Source organism: Hydra vulgaris, chromosome 11 (assembly GCF_038396675.1).
Source record: "Hydra vulgaris chromosome 11, alternate assembly HydraT2T_AEP".
In the NCBI taxonomy this organism is placed as follows: Eukaryota; Metazoa; Cnidaria; class Hydrozoa; order Anthoathecata; family Hydridae; genus Hydra; species Hydra vulgaris.
Window position 1 is genome coordinate 54077501 of NC_088930.1, and position 20000 is coordinate 54097500.

Below are 20000 nucleotides of genomic sequence, written 5' to 3' on the forward strand. Positions count from 1 at the left end.
ATCTGACACGCATACCCAAGGTGCGATCCAAATATGGCATGATAAATGCTCATAAGTGTTTCAAAATTTACGAAATGTCTGATCTTAGTCAACATTCCAACTGATCAACTTATCGGAGTCTGTAAGTAAGTTTGACGAGACTTAAAAGAAAGGCTCTCATCCAGAAAAACTCCTTAGTACTTCACAGTTGTTGAAGTGGTTAATATTTTTCCATTTATGTTGAAAGTGCGATGTTCCTTGTTTTTTAGATTTTTGGTTTTATGTCAACCGTTTCTTTGCCCATTTCTTTTTTTCTTGTAACTTCAAACTTAATAATGGTTGCTTGCAGCCTTGTTGGGAGTGAATCAGAATAAAAGATTTTAAAAAATCATTAAATATACATCATTAATCTAACAAAAACATGAAAAACGTTTCAGTAAAAGAAATCGTTCTATAAACTCAAAAGATTGCAAAAAGTTTAGCAACTCAACATCTTTTTTAAGGTTAGTTTATTAAGATTTATTTTGTAGCAGTTTCATTATAACACTATTTTACATCTGATAAATATTTATTCTATTCAAATCTAAATACAACGAGAAAAAAAAAAAAAGCTTTTCAAATCTTTACAGGATTTTAAAATTATATCTGTTGAAGTACTGAGAGTATTTTTAAGCTTGAGAAAAATTTATTGAAGGTGATTACAAAGTATTATTGTATACATAAATAAAAAATTTGTTTTTTTTTTTTTAATTTATTTATCTGCTTTATTGCCATACTTTTTATATATAAGAAACTTTTAATTATATAAAAAAGATGGCAATAAAGCTAATAAACAAGTTCAAAAAAGACATCTTTAATTAAGCTTTGATTTAATGCTTCGTTTTCACATTCATGAGATTTTCTTAAAAATACTCTCCGAGCCGCTTGAAAATACTTATAAGGCCTCAACAGATATCATTTTAAAATCCTGTAAAGTCATTTGATGTAAAAAAAAATGCTCTATCTTTGATATTATTTAGAAATAATATTTTAAGCTATACTGATAAACAAATACTTTAGGTATTTATATATTTAGTCCAGATTTTCAATATTTCAAAATGTGTTAATTAGGTAGTAACAGTTTGACATATAAGTTTTCTTTTTTGTAATATAAATTATGTATGTAAACAATATACATTTTTCATAATTAATGAATGCATGTATTATACTTTATTTTAATTTTTCTTAAAGAAATTAAAATAAAGCATAATATATATACTTATTACTATACTACTTAAGTGTGAGATTAAGTGTGAGAATAAGTGTGAGATTAAGTGTGAGATTAAGTGTGAGATTAAGTGTGAGATTAAGTGTGAGATTAAGTGTGAGATTAAGTTTGAGATTAAGTGTGAGATTAAGTGTGAGATTAAGTGTGAGATTAAGTGTGAGATTAAGTGTGAGATTAAGTGTGAGATTAAGTGTGAGATTAAGTGTGAGATTAAGTGTGAGATTAAGTGTGAGATTAAGTGTGAGATTAAGTGTGAGATTAAGAGTGAGATTAAGAGTGAGATTAAGAGTGAGATTAAGTAAGAGATTAAGTGTGAGATTAAGTGTGAAATTAAGTGTGAGATTAAGTGTGAGATTAAGTTTGAGATTAAGTGTGAGAATAGATACACTACTTAAGCGTATGAGAATCTTCTAGTTAAGAATGTTATAACTTCTTAAGTATTAAATACTTATAGTTTAGTATATTGTTTTTTTTTCGAGGAATGGGAGCTATGGAAAAAAAGATTTATTGTAAATATTGAAGCTGAAGACCAATATCACCTTGTTCCAATATCATATCACCTTGTTCCATGAAATTTACAAAGCTCCTGGTCAATATTTTGACCATTTTTACATATTTTTTTTTACATTTATTTCACAATGAGTAGTAGTTTCTCTTTTATCTGTTTTATTGTTATTATTTTTTTAACTAACTGTATATATGTATATATATATATATATATATATATATATATATATATATATATATATATATATATATATATATATATATATATATATATATATATATATATATATATATATATCCGTTAATAAGTACTGTATATAACTGTTCTTGTATATAATTGATTTTAATTATATAATTGTTTTTGATTATAATTGTTCTGTATATTTATTAAAAAATGTTTGTTATAAAATTTTTGCTTTTTTCTAAAACAAGTTAATTTGCATGCACATAATTATGTAATGCACATAACTATATAGGCATAAATTATGCGCATAAATTAATTGTACAAAACTGTTTTAATGATAATTTATTATAAAAATGAATGATTTTGATTTTTCAACTTATAAAAATTTTGTTAATAATTTATATATCTAGAATATTATTTTCAGCAATTAATTACAATTTTGAAAAAAAAAGACATTAAAAACATGGTTTTTCAATTGAAATGGCACCCAAAAGTAAATATTTAAATACTACTCAACGAAAAACTTCGACCCACTAGCCACGGTACTGTATATCCGTATATATTATAAAACACATGCAGTGGCGTCGCAACACATTCGTTGACCCATACACTAAGCTCGTCTTCTTTTAATGAATGAAAAAAATTTCTTTAATTTTTCTAACCCTAAAAAAAACTTGATTGCTATTAATTCTATTATAGACTTGGTGGCCCTTTGGTATTTGTCTACCCTATCAAAATGCCTTTGATCACATGCATGATTAAACATCTGATGACAATATCCAGAGGCTAGAGGGTTATATTTCTCCAGTAAAGACAGCGTTTTCATTATTTGGAAAGAACAACAACATCAAATCCCTTTCCATTCTTTTTTGAAGTTACCGCTGCAATCCTATTTATTGATTATTATTCATTCTTATCCTAGATAAGATCACCAGATATCTGGAAATTTACAAATTTATTATAAATAGTTTTCCGGTTATATTTTACGGAAATTATTATGAAAGTTTTCCGGTCTGAAATAAAGCTGTTAGTAACAAGTTTTTAGTCAAACACTTTAAATTTTGACGTCATAGAAGATGGCATATACATCAATGCTGTAAAAATATAATAAAGAAAAATATACAAGAAATATAATAATTATATAGTAAACAGCATAAGTAGGCAATGTCTTAGGGTCTTTGGAATTTTTAAATATGCCTGGAAATATAACTCAAAATCTTGAAATAGTAGTAAGACAAATGACAGATTACAAAAATATGGCCCTTAATAGTTCAAAAAAACAACAACTTAAAATAATTTTATTGGAACCTTTGCTTAGATTTTAACTTTGAAGAGTAAGGAGAGTGTTCTCGAACCTTTTGTAACTATTGCGTATTTCATGTCAGTGTTTTTTTACAAATAGAATGTTTGTCGTATCCTCCTGATTTTTTTTTTTAATTTTTTTTTGTTATTTTGATTTTATTTTGGTGTTTATATAAATTACAATTTCCTTTCACAAAAAATAAAATATAATTACAAATGTATAAACAACAAACAAACGGGGGCTCAAAGAAGATATGGATGGCAAAATAAATATGGTGGCAAAAAGAAGATATGGATAGCAAAACCTTTTCATAGAGCCCCTACAGATCATAAAAATAATAGTAAAATATGGTTAATAAAATATGGTAAATGTTAGAAAATTTAGAAAAAAAGAAGATAGAGTAAAAAAGAAAATATAATAAAATATTTAAGAATAAAAATAGAGAAAAAAAAAATGTACCGATTACAAGTACAAACACCCTCAATTAGTCATAAAAGAAGATATAATATTTAAAAATACATATAGTGAATAAAGAATACATAGTATTAAAAAATATAAATAGTCGCCAATAGTCAAAAAAAGAAAATATTTAAAAATACAAATCTGTCAGAAAAAAAAAAAAATTATATACATATATATACACAGACACATACACAAATATATACACATAGACACACACACACCTATACATATATATATATATATATATATATATATATATATATATATATATATATATATATATACATATATACTAAAATATATATATATACATTTTGATACAAATAGTTAAAAAGAAAATATAATATTAATAAATACTAATACTCACACAAAGTCATAAAAGAAGATATTTAAATACAAATTTCCTATTAAAAATATATTTTATAAATAATATAATATATAAAGATTACATTTAAAAATACAAACAGTTAAATAATATAATGCTTGTAAACAAAAATAAAAATTAATCCGTAAGATTCAAAACGTAAATTTTTGTTTGACACTAAAATGAATTTAAAGATTTTGCCATATTTAAATCACCTTTCAGAAAAGAGTTCCACAGCTTAGGTCCTCTATAAGTTATACTATATTCTGTGTATTTGTTTACTTTTTTAGCTAATTTATATGTGTTACTGGAATTTATTCTTAAGAAATACTTCTCATTTAGATTTTTATTAAATTTATTTATAATGATTTCAGGAGTTAGATAATTAATATATTTATACATAAAGTTTAGATGTTGGTAAATATTTATCTGATATATGTTCATCACTTTCATATCCATCATTAAAGGTTCAGTGCGTTCTCCCTATGTGAGTTTATGTACATAATACTAATGGTTTTACTAATTTTTGATTGTATATATTTTATATGTGGGAGACATGATCATCCACAATAACTCCTTAAAACTTTATAGTATCTTGTTTTTTAATTTGTTTATAATTTATAATAAGTTTTGGCAGTTTTAGAGGAAGGTTTTTTTCTTGTGTTTTTTTATGAAACAAGTTATATTGTGTTTTTTCAACGTTAAGAGAAAGTTTATTTGACTTGAACCCATTGTTTACTTTTTCTAATTTAATGTTCAAATTAGCATATAGTTGATTAATACTACAGTTAGATAAAAATAGATTTGTATCGTCTGCAAAAATGTATTTATTTGTATCGTCTGAAAACATGTATTGCAAGCATTTTTATCGTCTGCATTTAGTTTTACTGATGCATTATTAAAATCATTAACATAAATTAAAAATAAGAGCGGTCCTAGGATCGATCCTTGAGGCACTACACACAGTACATTTTTATTTAAACAATATAAAACAATATATCAACTTAGTTTCTCCGCGCAGCGGCCTTGCTCGGAAAGGTTTGTGTTTCGGAGTTAAAGTGTTGAGAGAGGGTTGTACCACGAATAACAACTAAAAATAAAAATAAAAATAAAAACACAAAAAATTGAGTAGCCTCCTCGACTGTAGTGCCCCCCCCCTCCTCGGGCCTTGGGGAGGTGAATAATCTAAAAAAAAAAAAAAAAAAATATCTTATTATTTGTATTTAATATTTACGTTGAAACTGCCCGAAATTACATCCATCTCTCTTGTTATATCCTTTATGTTGAGCAAGTGCATCGTATTAAAATTAAAAATGTATTCTACGCTGATAAATATCTTGTTATCTTTGATATTTATAACATTTTAGATAATAGAATCACTTAACTACAAATTGATTCTTAAAGAAGAAAGCAATAATAGGTACAAACACACTTCTCTAACTTCGCTGTTTCTCTTTCTGTAGGTTCGTCAAGTTCATTTCTCTTTCTGTAGGTTCATCAGGTTCATTTCTCTTTCTGTAGGTTCATCAGGAATAATGTCTTAATACCAAAAAATTTAAATTATAGCAAAAATGCATCATAGAAAGCTAGGTATTGTTAAAACTATTTTTATATTAACTGTTGTCATTTTGCAACCAACAACCTATATTAGCTACATTATTTTTTTCATAAAATTAATTATGAAAAGAATTTTTTAGAATTAGGATAATTTTAGTTTGGTCAGTTGTTTTTATAATTTTATAAAAGGTGTTTATTTACAAGTTTGTATTTAAAAATTAGGACTTTTTGTTTAGTAAATTTTCTTGATCCATATGGGAAAAAATTTACTAAACAAAAATTCTTACAATTTCAAATTTTTTTTCGAAACACAGCATACACCTTCTGGAAATATTCTTTTAGACATATGCAATTTTTCGAATAGACTGGTTTATTATAAATAAACTTAACACCAAATATATTTTGATTGTCTATTCTCGTTTAAGAATTTTTATGTTTAAAATATTGTTTGTGGTAGGCGTAACGTTTTTTTTTATTCGCTCTCGGTTAAGCCAATGTATTGTTAATCAGGGTTATTTTGTGACGAAACAATGCATTTTCAAAATACATTTTTCATTCATAGGGCAATCAGTAAAACCGGGTCGAAAAAACCAAGTACTGGTTGAAACTATCGAGTGAAAACTGAAAGGATGTGGCTATATAAAAAATAAAAACAGATTCGAATTCAGAATTATTTCCTCTATTCGAATTAATAAAATTGTATGTCAACTTAACTCCATTCTTTTTCTTTTTAATACAACTTTAACGGGGAGTCAAAAATTTTCATATGTTTCTTATCGTTCAGAACAAAATAGCGCCAGAACCAAAACTGATTTAAAAATAATTTTAGTCCTATCTTGTTGAAATTTAGTTTCTATTTTCACCATAAATAACAACTACAAAGGTTTCATTGGCTCCGGTACAACAACGGTACTCTTAAATAAAACAGAAGGAATGAAGCGTTCACAATAACTTGATGACAGGTTATGGTTTACCCGAAATGTACAACTCTAATTTGTAACAGACTACCTTAAATGCGAAGGTCAATTACACTTACTCTAAAATGGCCTGTTATTATGGCTTTATTAATAGATATCGTCAAAAAAAATTTCAACAAGAAAAGTGGACAACTTAGCATTTAACAGAGCCGTTTCTTGTACGCCAGAAATAATTGATCATTATTTTGAATGCGTTGCCAAGCAATACAAAAAACAGATTTTTTGGGTGATTTAAGGCAAAACCCTAAACAACCGTAGTTTGTCGAAACATTTTCTCGGAAATACTCGATCACATTTTCTTCGAAAGTACATTTTACGCCAAATTTTTACATGATGCATCGTTTTGATTTCTTAACATGCGATTAATTTCTGGCTTGAAAATGTTGCTTCAAATTCTTGCAAAACAGTATTAAGAAAACCTCGATACTATTTTTGCATCGCTCAAAACATGCTTGATACGTACCAAAACTCAAAGCTGGTGTAGGTGTGGATATGGAGTAGGTGATTAATAAGCAGCCTTGGCGCATTGGTTCATACCCCACCTCTGGGCAAGTTTTGCAACATTAGATAGGCGTGAACTTCCTATTAAATGCTCATCCGCGGTGCTCTGTAATAATGCTGTAAAGACTTCTTGGGGTACATAAATAAAAATCAAAAAAAAAAAAAAATGCAGTTGCGGCTGTTAAAGATGATGACGCTATGACTGAGCAAGATGGTATAGGAGCTGCGAAGCCTGCCAAAGATGATGTTGGTAGATGAAACATTTGTGTGATTGCTAATGCTTTATGATTTATGTTGTTTTTATTAAGTGGAAATAATCTGAAAAACTGTAAACCAGAAATTGCATGCAGTGTGTAAAACATATACCACTCTCATACAGCAGTTTGAGCAACGGTAGAAAATCTGAATTCTTACATTTTGAGTCTTTGTAATACAAGTGTGGTAAAAATACTTTTCCACGATTGTTTGACATGGCAACAGACACCTCTATCTATTGTTTGTGCAGCCGCGGCGCAGTGGTTAGAGCGCATGCTTTCAAAGTAGGAGATCCAGGTTCGAAACAAGCTCTGAACAAATTTTCGCGTCACGGTAAGGAAGAAGGATTGAACTTCCTGGTTATATGCACATCCGCGGTGCTCTGTAATAAGACTGTTACCTAAAAAAAAAAATGTTTGTAGAAAATGCGAAGAATGCTATGGCAGAAAAACTAAGATTATATTGTGTTTTTGCGCAACAATACCGCTTCAAAGTAATGGGAGTCGTATAGCCATCTAGTACTAATTTATGAATACCACACCAATTTGCTCAGTTTTGGGTATAAGTACTTCTTTTAGCCATTCAATAAACGTATCATGCTTCATCCAACCTGATTTTAAAATTGAATACTTGATACCAACTTGACCACTTCTTGCCCAGCTAGGACAAAAGTTTCTTTTGGCTTTGTGTAACACCAACGGTAGTAGCGCCAAATACTCAAATGCCTAAGCAAAATAATGCTAAGCAACCACAGCGAAACAATAATGAAGAAAAAGCACTTTCAGTCAAACAAATAAAAGTTTGCAAAAGTTTTACACAAAGAAATGTTACAATATAAATATTCGATGTGTCGGAAATGGTTGCAAAGAAATATGTTTACCAAAGAAATACGTAGTTAATACTGAATTCTTTTGTGCCAAAAATGTAAAAAATTAATACAGTTTAAAAGTTAAAGTTTAAAAATATTCAATGCTTTCTCAAGTGTACGGCTTTATCAGAGTGTCGCCTAAAACCGTACAAATTTTTTAGATTTAATATATTCGATAATTTGATTATTTTTATTTTAAATATGTACTAATATAATCTTATGCAGTTTTTTATTACCTATATAATGAAAAAAATTTTCTTTGGATTCGTCCCATTTTTTAAATTTCAATGTTTGGTGCGATAGTTTTTAAGTACCAAAAAATAAAATACTACTACTAAATCTACGTAAAAATAAAGTCTGTCGCGAAAAATAAAATATTTTCTGAAACCGTCAATTAGATATATTTTACTTATACGAATGTATTTTATATAAAAATAAATAAAATAGAATTTATGACTTTTGAATAATACATTTAAAAAAATAAAATAAAATAAAAAAAACTATTTGAATTATCCCCGTGTTCGGCATAGCCCACCGATAAAAGCAACGTAAGACAACAAAAACTGAGAGTAATTAAAAAAAGGTTTTTAGATTCCTACACCAATATAAACTGAGTAAACAGTACTTAAAGTGGTAGATCATTTTTTTAACATTTTCTCAAAAAATATTTTTTCATTGATTCTTATGAAATATTTATCGAAGAACTTAAATCTTACTTCTAAAACAACTATTTTTTTAATGTAAAACATTCAATTTAACCATTTTTATGTTAATATAAAAAAAAATTGCAACTTTTTTTACAAAAAAAAAGTTTTATGCTTTTCTTCTTTTTCTTAGGTATCATATTGTGTCTTCTTCTCATTCTAACTGCTTTAATACTTCTTGTTTACGTAACGCATTTCCTCTAGGTTTGTAAAACAATATAAATTACAAGTACAGCTTTACTTAAGACCATCAATAGCATTTTTCGATTAAAACTTGCCGTGACAACACTCTCTGAGAATCAAAAGTAGGATTAAAATATAAAAAATATTGTAACTAATCACGTGACTGAGAAGCATAAATTACAACTTTATGGTTTTCAAATAAAGTGAGGTGGCTCTAAGTATAAGATGGTTATAGGTACACAAACTTCCCCAATTTCTTTATTATGTGTTTTGTTTAACTATTATTTCAATTTATTTCTTTGATTTTTAACAAATTTAAACATAAAGATAATATGTTTTTTTATTTACAGCCCACAACTGCTTTTCAAAATCGATATTATAGTAAAAAAAAGCTAATGATAAACCCCAAGCATTATTTATTTTTGCAATTCGCTGGTGCTTTCGCGAGAGCTGTAAGTTATATTCCAGCCTGTGCTTACGTCAAATATTAATCAGTGATCTGGCAATTTGTGTTCTTTACAAATGCATTTCAGTTTTTTCGGTACCTTACCGGAATGAATGAAATGACTAAGAATTCGTCTTGCAGTTGTTATCATACCTATTAATTTTAATTACGACAATAAGGATGCTTTGATATTCCGTTGAAAGTGAATAAAATACTTGACAGAATCACATTCTGTATCTTGTACAAATTTTACTATATTTGCTCCATTGTCATGGGCGGTGGAGAAAATGCGAAAAATGATACGCTATTTTGTATAGCATTTCGCAAACAAACAGTAATATATTTAGAATATACACACTATAACTAACAAAAAGTGATGTAATAATCAACAATTTATGCATTCCTAGAATCACGAATACCCTTGATATCCCTTAATGCGAGACTAAAACCTTTTTTATACCTTATTTATTACATTTATTACTTAACTCAACATGTGCAATTGTGTAACTAAAGCCTGAAAAAAATATCGCGTGAAGTAATTTAATTCTCAGTTAGCTTAATTGCATTAAGTTAGATACACATTTTTCTTTGTTGCGTTTGGCTTTAATACAAATAAACGACATTTTCAATGTTTGAAAAATGTATGGGTTTTGTTGGCAGTTTCATCTTCCCATCATTTATTACATGCAATTATTTGAGAATTAAGGAAGGGACGTTTTTTTCAATTTTCAGAATTATAAATCACTGATAAAAATTAAAACTATCAGTGTAATCAGGCTTTAAAAATAAAGACCTCTAAAGAGCATTAAAAAATCTCGTTAATTTTGATTTGTCAAAAGTTAGGTTTTCGTTTATTTCTTACCATAGTTTAAATTATGAAACAGTTGATAAAAAGCTGTTAATTATGATGAAACTGCTGTTTAAAAATGCGTATTTAACTCAGTGTAGTTAAGGAGAGATCCGAAGAAAAATATGGCGTTTAGACCCTTTCGTTTTCAAAAAGTGCTGGGTTTTTTTGTGTGTGCTTTGATTGGTTTATTTTTTAAAAAATCACGAAGCTCGTGTTTTATTTTGTTTACAAATCACACTTGTCCGAAAAGAAGAATAATTACTCCATAAAGCACCGGAAAAACCCTTTGGTGGGAACATAATACACACCTTCCTGATATGAAAAAATCCAAAAATTAAAGTCTTTTATGACCGTCCGAAAAAAAAAATTCACTTTGAAGTTTTCGGCATAGTCAAAAAAGTTGAAAAATGCTGGAAATGTAACATTTTTTATCTTTGTAATAAAAAACATAAGTCAATAATTGTATGTTGACTGCTTTAAGAATCATAATAAAACAATTTTTGCTTTTCTGAACATTTTATTTTCAATAAATACAAGGTTATTTTTTCTTATGTAATCAAAAATTTCTTCACAACACTTTCCACATATTAAATACAAAAAAACAAACAGTGCATTCCTTTAATTTTAATCAGAATTTTAAATTCAAAATTTTCTTTAAAAATTTCAACAGGTTTTGAAGAGGAGCCAATGCTTTCACAAGTTCTTGCTGTTGAAATCAACAAGACAATTTTGTAGGTTTCGCAAATATTCTGGATGGTCTATTGGCCTCTTGTATCTTTCCCAATGTGTCCTGAAGTTGTGATGCAATGCCTCTGTGGCCTGCTCACTGTACTTGCCTAGAGATTCCTTCCTGTGATCAATGAATTCCTTGACATGAAAGAAAACGGCGTGGACTTTAGTAGTCCGGTAGAATTTAGTCTTAACCTAGAAAAAATTAGTATAAAGACATGTTATATATCGTTGGAAAGCTTATTTTTTCCTCTTTTAAATGAGTAATTGGTAATTTTTTTTATTTTGGGGAAAAAAAGTTGTGGCGTCATAAAGATTAGCAGAAAAGCACCAAAATTGACGTTTATTTACTAAAAGAATTTATAATTTAAGCAAGTAAATGTAATATATTTTTATATTTATTACTCCTAAGTATTAGTAGTTGGTTTAATGAGCTGAAAGCGAAATAATAATAACTAAAAGTACGGTATAAAGGCAGAGGGGGACGCTACTTTAGCCAATTTTTTGAAAATTTGACTTAAAGATGTGTTTAAAAAACAAATATATTCAAAATATATAAAATACTGTTAAACGTAATTATTCTGTAATGTTACCAAGAGCATGTTAAAAAATATTTACAAAGAAGTTTATCTTTATGCATTAAGTTTATCTTACTTATTCTGATTAAATTAAAATTTATGTAAAAACATCTGAGAAGTGACGGTCATGGGCTGGTTCATTTTCTTCGTCAACTTTTTCAATATTTGTACAGTTAATCCCGTGACAGGTAGCACACGATGAAGTGCAGTGAAGTCCCATCTTTCTGCAGGAACATTGACTCGAACAGGAGTTTTTACATCCACATCGAACAACCTTTAGGATATCCTCTGGACCTGCGTTTTCATCTGTCGCTATTGGTGAGTACATAAAGCCATTTAATTTCCATCCCCAATTAAGTGGATCAAGATCAATTTCACTTAGACATCTCCAAATACGCACTTGATGATATACTCTCAATCCATGGTAGTAAGCAGCTCTAGGAGATGGTGGAAGAACAGAAGGGTCTATGTGAGCTCGATCTGAGTTTATCATTTCCTCGTACTTTTGCTTTCGTATTTGTTGTAGATTTGATGTTGAGGAATGTAGCAGCTGAAAGAAACGAATTGATGCATTTCCAATCTCATCAGGCGATTTATCATCATGGTAAAAAATATTTGCTGCATTGCACAAGTCTTTGGCTTCAAGCTTTCTAAAAATTGAAGTCTTTCCAAAATTGTGAATTGCTGATGTTGTATCACAACCTGTAAATGCGTGCGCAAAAAGAATATTGTTAATGACATGTTCTGCTGTACTGCCAATAATCTGATCAATGTCATAACATTCACGCTGGCAATCAACTCTTTTTTTCGTACTTGTTAAATATATTTTGTGTAAAGATTCAACTGATTTACAGTGGTGTAATAAGAGGCAAAGAATATCGCTGTCATCAGCAAATATTGTGATGGACTCTGTTTTGGAAAAGTTAAGTGCAATTTTAACGACTGTAGTATCTGCGTCAGAATGACACACATACACAGTAAAACCTCTTTCTCTTAATCTAACTTCTAGAATTCGGATAAATGATTTTTTGTTGGCGTAGTTAGAGAAAAATTTACTTCTATCAGACGGACAAGGATTGCTTTTATGTATTAGTGGAATACAATATTAAATAATGAGCTGAAATCTAATTATTCTTTAAACCAGTTTAAAACAAAACTTAAGCAATTACTGATGATACATGAAAATGAATTAAAGTTCTTCTAAAAAGCTTTTTAAACTAGCAAACAAAAACAAAAATTAACCTACTAATTACTCTTTAATATTATATTTAATATTCTAAACAATAGTCTGCTATTGTAAATGTATTTCTTATCTTATAAGTTTTGAATTTACAAACGATTTTTTTAAGTTTTATTATTTGAAATACTAATTACTAAAAATATTGTAAAATTTTATAATTTCAATTTTTATTAAAAAAAGTTATTGTAAATTCTTTTTTTAATATTAATACTTATATATCATCTTATTTTACTAATCAGTTCTTAAATATAAATACTCTTTGAATTACTAAATATTTTAAACGTTATATATTTTATTTTTTGCATTTTGTTAAAACATTTTATTTGATGAATACGCATTTTTTTGGGGGGGGGCTTAATGATAAGATGAATTTTGTCTTCTTCAAGCCCCAGTCATGTAAATATTTGTTTTTATAAATTACGAGTGTAAATTATTTTCAATCGGCAAATACAATACTAAAAAAAAAAAAAAAAAAAAAAAAAAAAAAAAAAAAAATATTTCAACTGCAAATTGTGATAAAGATCCACGCTTTATACGCGTAGCGTCTTTTGTAGAATTTTCATATCCATCGAATACTACTACACTAACTTTAAGGTAATTAAGAAATTGGATGTACTTTTTAAAAATATTGTCACATATTTCACCCTTGTTCCAATCGCAGCAGTATAAAAGAGCGCCACCATCGGCAACTTTTAAAGAATAAGGAGCAAATGGCATAGATATAACTGGCTTTGTTAGGTAATTTTTCAGCTTGTGTTTTTGAGCACTGCGCATAAGACCATCTTTAAAAAGTGACATAGGGAACGAAGTTAGTTCATAGTAAAAGTAGTCTTCAATTTCTTTTTCTGGTTTTTTCTCAACGATAACTGATGAACGCAAAAACAATGTCAAGGGATCAACTGATATATTTTCATTGTTGACTTTAATATTTGAGTACAGTCCTTGAAGATTTTTGAATTGATTACTCTTTTTGAAGGATACTTCTGTGTATGTCATATCATTCATTTGTGCCAGTATTGATGCACCAATGCTTTCCGAACAATCACAAGTCACCTGATTAAACTCATCTACAAGCCCTGAGTCCAGAGCCTCAAGTTGTTCTCTTACATCAAATGTGCTATGAGAATCAAACCATGATTTAATTTTTTGAAAATCTTCAGAGTCACGTCTAATCCTTCCCGCATAAAGTTCTTTGTGTTCTTTACTTGAGTTTCTTGGCGAGGTTAATGAATTTATTGCTTCTGTCATTTCAGCGCACCTTGATAAAAAATATTATTTCTATATTTGTAAATATTTGCCCCATTTAGTTTTTGCTGGAAATATCTATTTTATTCGCAAATTCCAAGTAAACGAAACAATAAATATTTAATTTTATTTTTACCTATGCATTGTACTTGTCCAAACATGTAAAACATTTTCAGTAATTCCTCTGCCAACAACTCCTCCTTTGCCCTTTAACGATTTTATTAATATCTGTTCTATTGATAAATCAGTCCATATTCCAGACCAACTCTTTGAAGTGCGCCTTACTGTATGTTCTCCATTGAGGAACTGTTTATATACTTCTGGGTGAGTGCATGCTAATTCATCCACTGATTGTAAATATAAACGTAATGATTTTGTATAATTATTGTGCCCTGTTGAGGCAAGTAGTTTTAGCATACATTTTGTTGTAGCAATATGTAGGTTCCAGTTACTAGTTCTTTCCGCTCGAATAAACTCTTGTACAATAAATATATAGTGAACATAGTTGAGCCATAATTTTGCAGTTCGTGATTTTGCCATGTATTTTTCTTGCTTTTTTTCAAATAATAGAATTAACTTCTTTTCAAGGTCAGTGTCGCCATTTTTGTTATGCATATTTGAGCTGTACATTAATTTAATTTCAGTTTTTTCTTCATCGCTTAGTTCAACCCAAACTTCCTCCAGCAATATAGATAAGATAGAAGATGCAGCAAACATATGGCCTCGAAGACTTCGAGAAATTGCTTTTCCAGAAAACATGTGGTTGACTGAAGCGGAAGCGTAAACAGTTTCAAGAGCAGTTTTTAATCCACTTCCTTCCATCAATGTTCCAATAGCTCCGAGAAAACTCATTAGTTGATGAAATCCATCAATTCTAATAAAAACTTTCATTTTCTTTGAAGCCGCAATTTCATAGGCTTTCACATAAAGCTGTTGATCAAATGTAACACATGGCATTCCAAGTTTTAGCTTTTCTGATTGTATTACAACGAAACTTAACAAAGAATATAAAGCATTAAAATCAGTTGCCGGTAAGTTGATTACTGGAAGCATGGATACTTTAGAAATAGGAAGAACATTATTAACTTGACGACTCATGTAGGCAGCCCAACTTGGGCATTGTAATTCAAAGATATGCGACATGTTCCAAAGTATATCGACAAGGTTTGGCTTTAAAGTAACCTTAAATAAAAGAAAGTTAAAAGTTAATGATTGTCTCATATCATCAAAAATCTCAAAATAAATTGTATCTATAGAAGTTTTTATTATATTTTAAAGCTGTACATGAAATTTAAACACTAATTTTTTGAAACGCTATCCCTCTTAACCCCAGTCAAGTAAATACCTTTGTAAATTTTTGAAATTTTATTTGAGATAAAACCGGAACGTCAGAGCTGTAAAACTGAGAAATTGTAATCTGGTTGTCAAAGTTTATGTTGGACCAATAATCTTTTTTATCCCTAGGCAATCTTTTCTTATTTGAGTTCTCAATAAAATTTCCATTTGCAATTGATATGGAACCTAATCCGTGATGTGTATTTTTACCATCAATTGTTGCTAAATCATGATCTGTGTTATCCCCAACAAACTGAATAGATGTTGTACCTTCAGGGCAAAGTATATCGTTAATTTTATCGTGTTTCACTATGTTCTGCTTGTAACGAATGACCTGTTAAATAAATTTAGTTTTTCTTGTATTCTATATTGTTATGTGTAAAAATTTTTTTAAAAAACAAATACAAATAAAATTATCACTTAATAAACAAACCTCGTCGTAACTTGATGCAAAACCCAGTTTAGCAAGTAGAACATTTAGCCACTTGGAAGAAAGTACATTATCAACGGTAACGGCTACTCCTAACTGCATTGGCATTATTGATTGTGGCCTCACTGCAGAAAACAATGCTTGTGAAATTGACGTTTGTTTTAATGGCACAGGAATTAGTTCTCTGATAAACACCTTCAGCAATAAGGGTATGCAGGTGTTTTCATTGTTAGTTACATCTTCTATTAAAGGATACGTTTTTACATCATGGTCAAAATTCTTTATACAATCACTCAGTAATTATGCTGCTGCAGTATAACTCTGATTTTTTCGTCCTCTGCATTGTGTTTTTTTCTGGTGTACCAGTTTTCGCATAATATATGTCTAAATCTGTCCAGAATAATTACATTACTTTTACCTTGTCGCGAGACTAATTGCATAGAATCTCCGTATTTTTCTTTTAATTTATTTTGCGTCATTTTAAGGGAATATATTTCTTCTCCTAATGTTTGCATCATCTCGTAAAACTCAGAGACTGTGTATAGATCAATATCTTCCTCAAGTTTTATGCATGCTGCATTAAAGACAATAAGCTTTTCTGTTGATGTTGGTCTTCCACAGCTTGATGTAGTAATAGGTTTTTCAAATTTTGCACGACAATAGATGTGATATCGTGCTTCAACAGCTACAAGATCATTTATATTCAAAAGTCTAGCTTCAACTGTTTTAGATAAAAAATCGTTACGTTCGTTGCATAATTCTAGAGTTGCATGATAAATTTTTGATGATTTTGTTCTTACTTCTATGAAATTATTTCTCTCAGGATGGCAACTGTCAAGTATGCACATATTTCCACAATAAAAACATTGCTCTTTAAAATTAAAAAAAATCTGTTCTGATCGAGTTGAACGTTTTCTTTCAATAGGAGTTTCCATCGATGCTTGTGATCGTTTAATTGATTTTGATTGGTTTCTTAATTTAGTTCGACACGATGAGTGAATAAAAACCTTTCCTCCTGTCTCTTGTTTTTTATTCAGTTCATTTACCAATACATTTAAATCCAATTTTAAAGCACATTCAATTATTTTTCCAAGAGCTCCTTGGTTATCAACATTCCTTCCAAATCTTGCCCCCACTTGGCTCAACGAATCTCCTTCTAATTTCATTTTACCACACAATGCACATACGAGGATTCATTTTTTAAGTCCATAATTTTTCAGTTTCAGAACTAGTTTTATTATCACTTACAAGATCAGATAATTTATATTAAAATCTGAAAATAGCAAATCATTACATAATTATAAACACTAAGATAAATAATTTATTAAAAAGTTTTTGATAAATATTGCCAAAAAAATTCGATTACATTTCGAATACAAAAAGAATATTACATTCTAATAACTTTAAAATTTGAAATGTAGAACAAGGAATTTTTATTCCCTCTACCCATTTATACTTACAGAAACAAAGTTTAACAAAAATATTTGACAAAAACAAACAAAAAATCAAAAAAATTTCTCTTGCAAAATTCAAAAAAGGTCCTTTGGGGGGCTGTGGCCCCCGCGGCTCCGAAAGCCATGTTTCTAGTAACAAAAAATATATATATATACTCAACACTTTTGTTTTATTTAAATATAAGTGTTATTATAGTTACAACGCAACTTATTGTACAGCATACTTAAAATTTATCAGCAACGTTTAAAATTTCGTATTTTACTCCTAATCTTTGTGACGTCATAACTTTTTTTCCCCAAAATAAAAAAAAATACCAATTACCCATTTTAAAGAGGAAATAATAAGCTTTCCAACGATATATAACATGTCTTTATAATAATTTTTTCTAAGTTGACCCCTTTTTTGGTGAAATTCTACCGGACTATAGGGGTCACACTTGCCTTAGGCAAATAAAGGAAGGAATTTTTGAACTGTGTGATTTTTTCAGCATAGTTACTCTGCAACTGATTTCCAAAACAAGAGGACACAATTGCATCAAATTTTCTGAGTGTATCAATCCATGGAATAACTTGGAATGCTGAGTCTTTTTTAGCAACTCTTTGAAGAAGGTCAACATGTTTCAAAAAATTTTGGCACTCATTGCCAGCAAACTTGCCTCCATGAAATGGCTGAAGCTTGATGTGAAGTGCTTTTGGCCGTTCATCAGCTTTATCCCAGGTTTCTTTCAGTGTTTTAAACAAATGGTTCACCACACCAAGTAAAAGATGAAGTTCTATGGGTGGGATCTTGTCAAGAACAAAAGTAGAGTCATGCACATCTAAGAGTGGATCATGAACAACATTTTGAAACTGCTTGACCTTCTTGTGGTCTAGACCTGAATCTTGAAATGAAGCAAAGCACTTTCTTATTGAGCCAAAAGTGCGGAGTTTTCCACATTGTGACAAGTTACAGTGATCCGCATAACACCAAGTACATGGATGAGAGCTGGCATAAGATTGAAGCCCGCAAACAAGGTTTGCTAACTTTATGTCACAGGACAAAAAAAAACCTACTCCACTTGGACAAATTAAAGACAAGATGCTTTTGAGGTTATCATAATTTTCAGGAACATCCTCAGCAACTGCAACGAGAAGTTGGCGCTTAACTCCACTGTTTCTGGGTGTTTAAAATAACACAGCCTTTTTGCCTGGTGGTGAAATGGATAGAAGTCTTGTTTCTTCTTCTTGAATGCCGAGACTGACTTTAAGGAAACCACCTCCACCATCGATGCCCAACTTCTCCAAGTAGTCACCTTGAACATGACGTTGCAACAAGACATCATTCAGTAGCTCAGACAGATTTTTGTAGTGAACCACAAGTTGTTTTCTGGACTGTTGCTTGTCATTTAAAATGGATGTGTATGTGTGTGAGAAGTGGTCTGCCAATTGCTTTCCAATGTCAAGAAACTTTTTTTTAAATCTTGGCTCGACAACTTTTGTATTTGTGACTTGGTTTAATGTAGATGCAAGTTTTTTGATATTGTTATTTGACAGTCCGGTGTTGTTTTGTATGCAGACAAGATCTTGAGCTCGTAGAAGTGGCACATCACCAAACAGTCTCTTGGGGTTTGAAGGACCTTTAGGAAAGAAATTTGAAAAACACCAACTTGGGACACTTAAAAAGCAGTGGCCTTATTAAAATGCAAAACATTTTATGTAGTAATTTTACTGTTGAAGTAATAAGCAAGATTCCCTTTACCTGGAGTAATTGGCATGGAACGGCCTCCACCACTTTGCGCAGTTCTGACAGTTCCATGAGGTGAGGACTGTTTTGCTGAGATAACAGTCGATGCAATCTGTTCACTGGCTTTTGGATCCTTTGAAGCAAGTTCTTTAAGATTTTCTCTGAAGGTGTATTGATTGCACTGATGTGACACTCCTCTTGCAACAAGTGTGAGACAGTCTGAACATCTTCTTTGATTTTGTGAAGTTCCTGAAGATTCTGATTTGTTCAAAGGGTGCTTTTGAAGTGCTTTCAAATGACCAATTCAACAAATAATGCAATCACAAGACCGACCACGTGTCTCTTGTCTAACCAGGACTTCTGTGAAATGATAAAGTTTTGGGAGAGCCACATTTTCACCTTTGCCCTTTTTTCCTTAAAGAACCCTGCAGGTATTGTATATTCCATTTGGAACTCGTGAGTCAGAAAAGTCAAGTGTGAATGAAACTGATTTCTTGATTTGTTCAATCAAAAAACTTGTCAATTCTCGAGTACATTTGTTCAAACATAGGAAACAAACTGTTTTCCTACAGTCATCATGTTTTTTAACAAAATTTGGCATATTTGCTTTGAAGTTTAAAAAAAGTTGTCATGCAGAATTTAACACTTGACAAAAACTGCTTTTTCCTGGAATTACAAAAACTTGTTTAGAATTAAATATTACTCACTTGGGCTTTGTAATAATAACAAAATGTTTTTAATACAATTTCTGACTTACTTTTATGACTTTTATTCCAAAGATACATATTGTACCATTTTGCAAACTTTTCGGATAATGCCGACAACTTCAAATTGAATTTTTTTCCTCGGACGGTCATAAG

The 20000-nt window shown here is 29.7% G+C and overlaps 1 protein-coding gene across 1 annotated transcript; it reads right to left on the reverse strand.

The window, feature by feature from the left end:
• Nucleotides 1-14299: 14299 nt before the first annotated feature.
• Nucleotides 14300-16531, reverse strand: LOC136086757 (uncharacterized). The gene is made up of 2 exons (XM_065809216.1): nt 15967-16531; nt 14300-15867 (listed from the first exon to the last, which is right to left on the reverse strand). The coding sequence occupies exon 2, from the start codon at nt 15417-15419 to the stop codon at nt 14331-14333; it is 1089 nt and encodes a 362-aa protein (XP_065665288.1). The 5' UTR covers nt 15420-15867; nt 15967-16531; the 3' UTR covers nt 14300-14330.
• Nucleotides 16532-20000: the final 3469 nt, after the last annotated feature.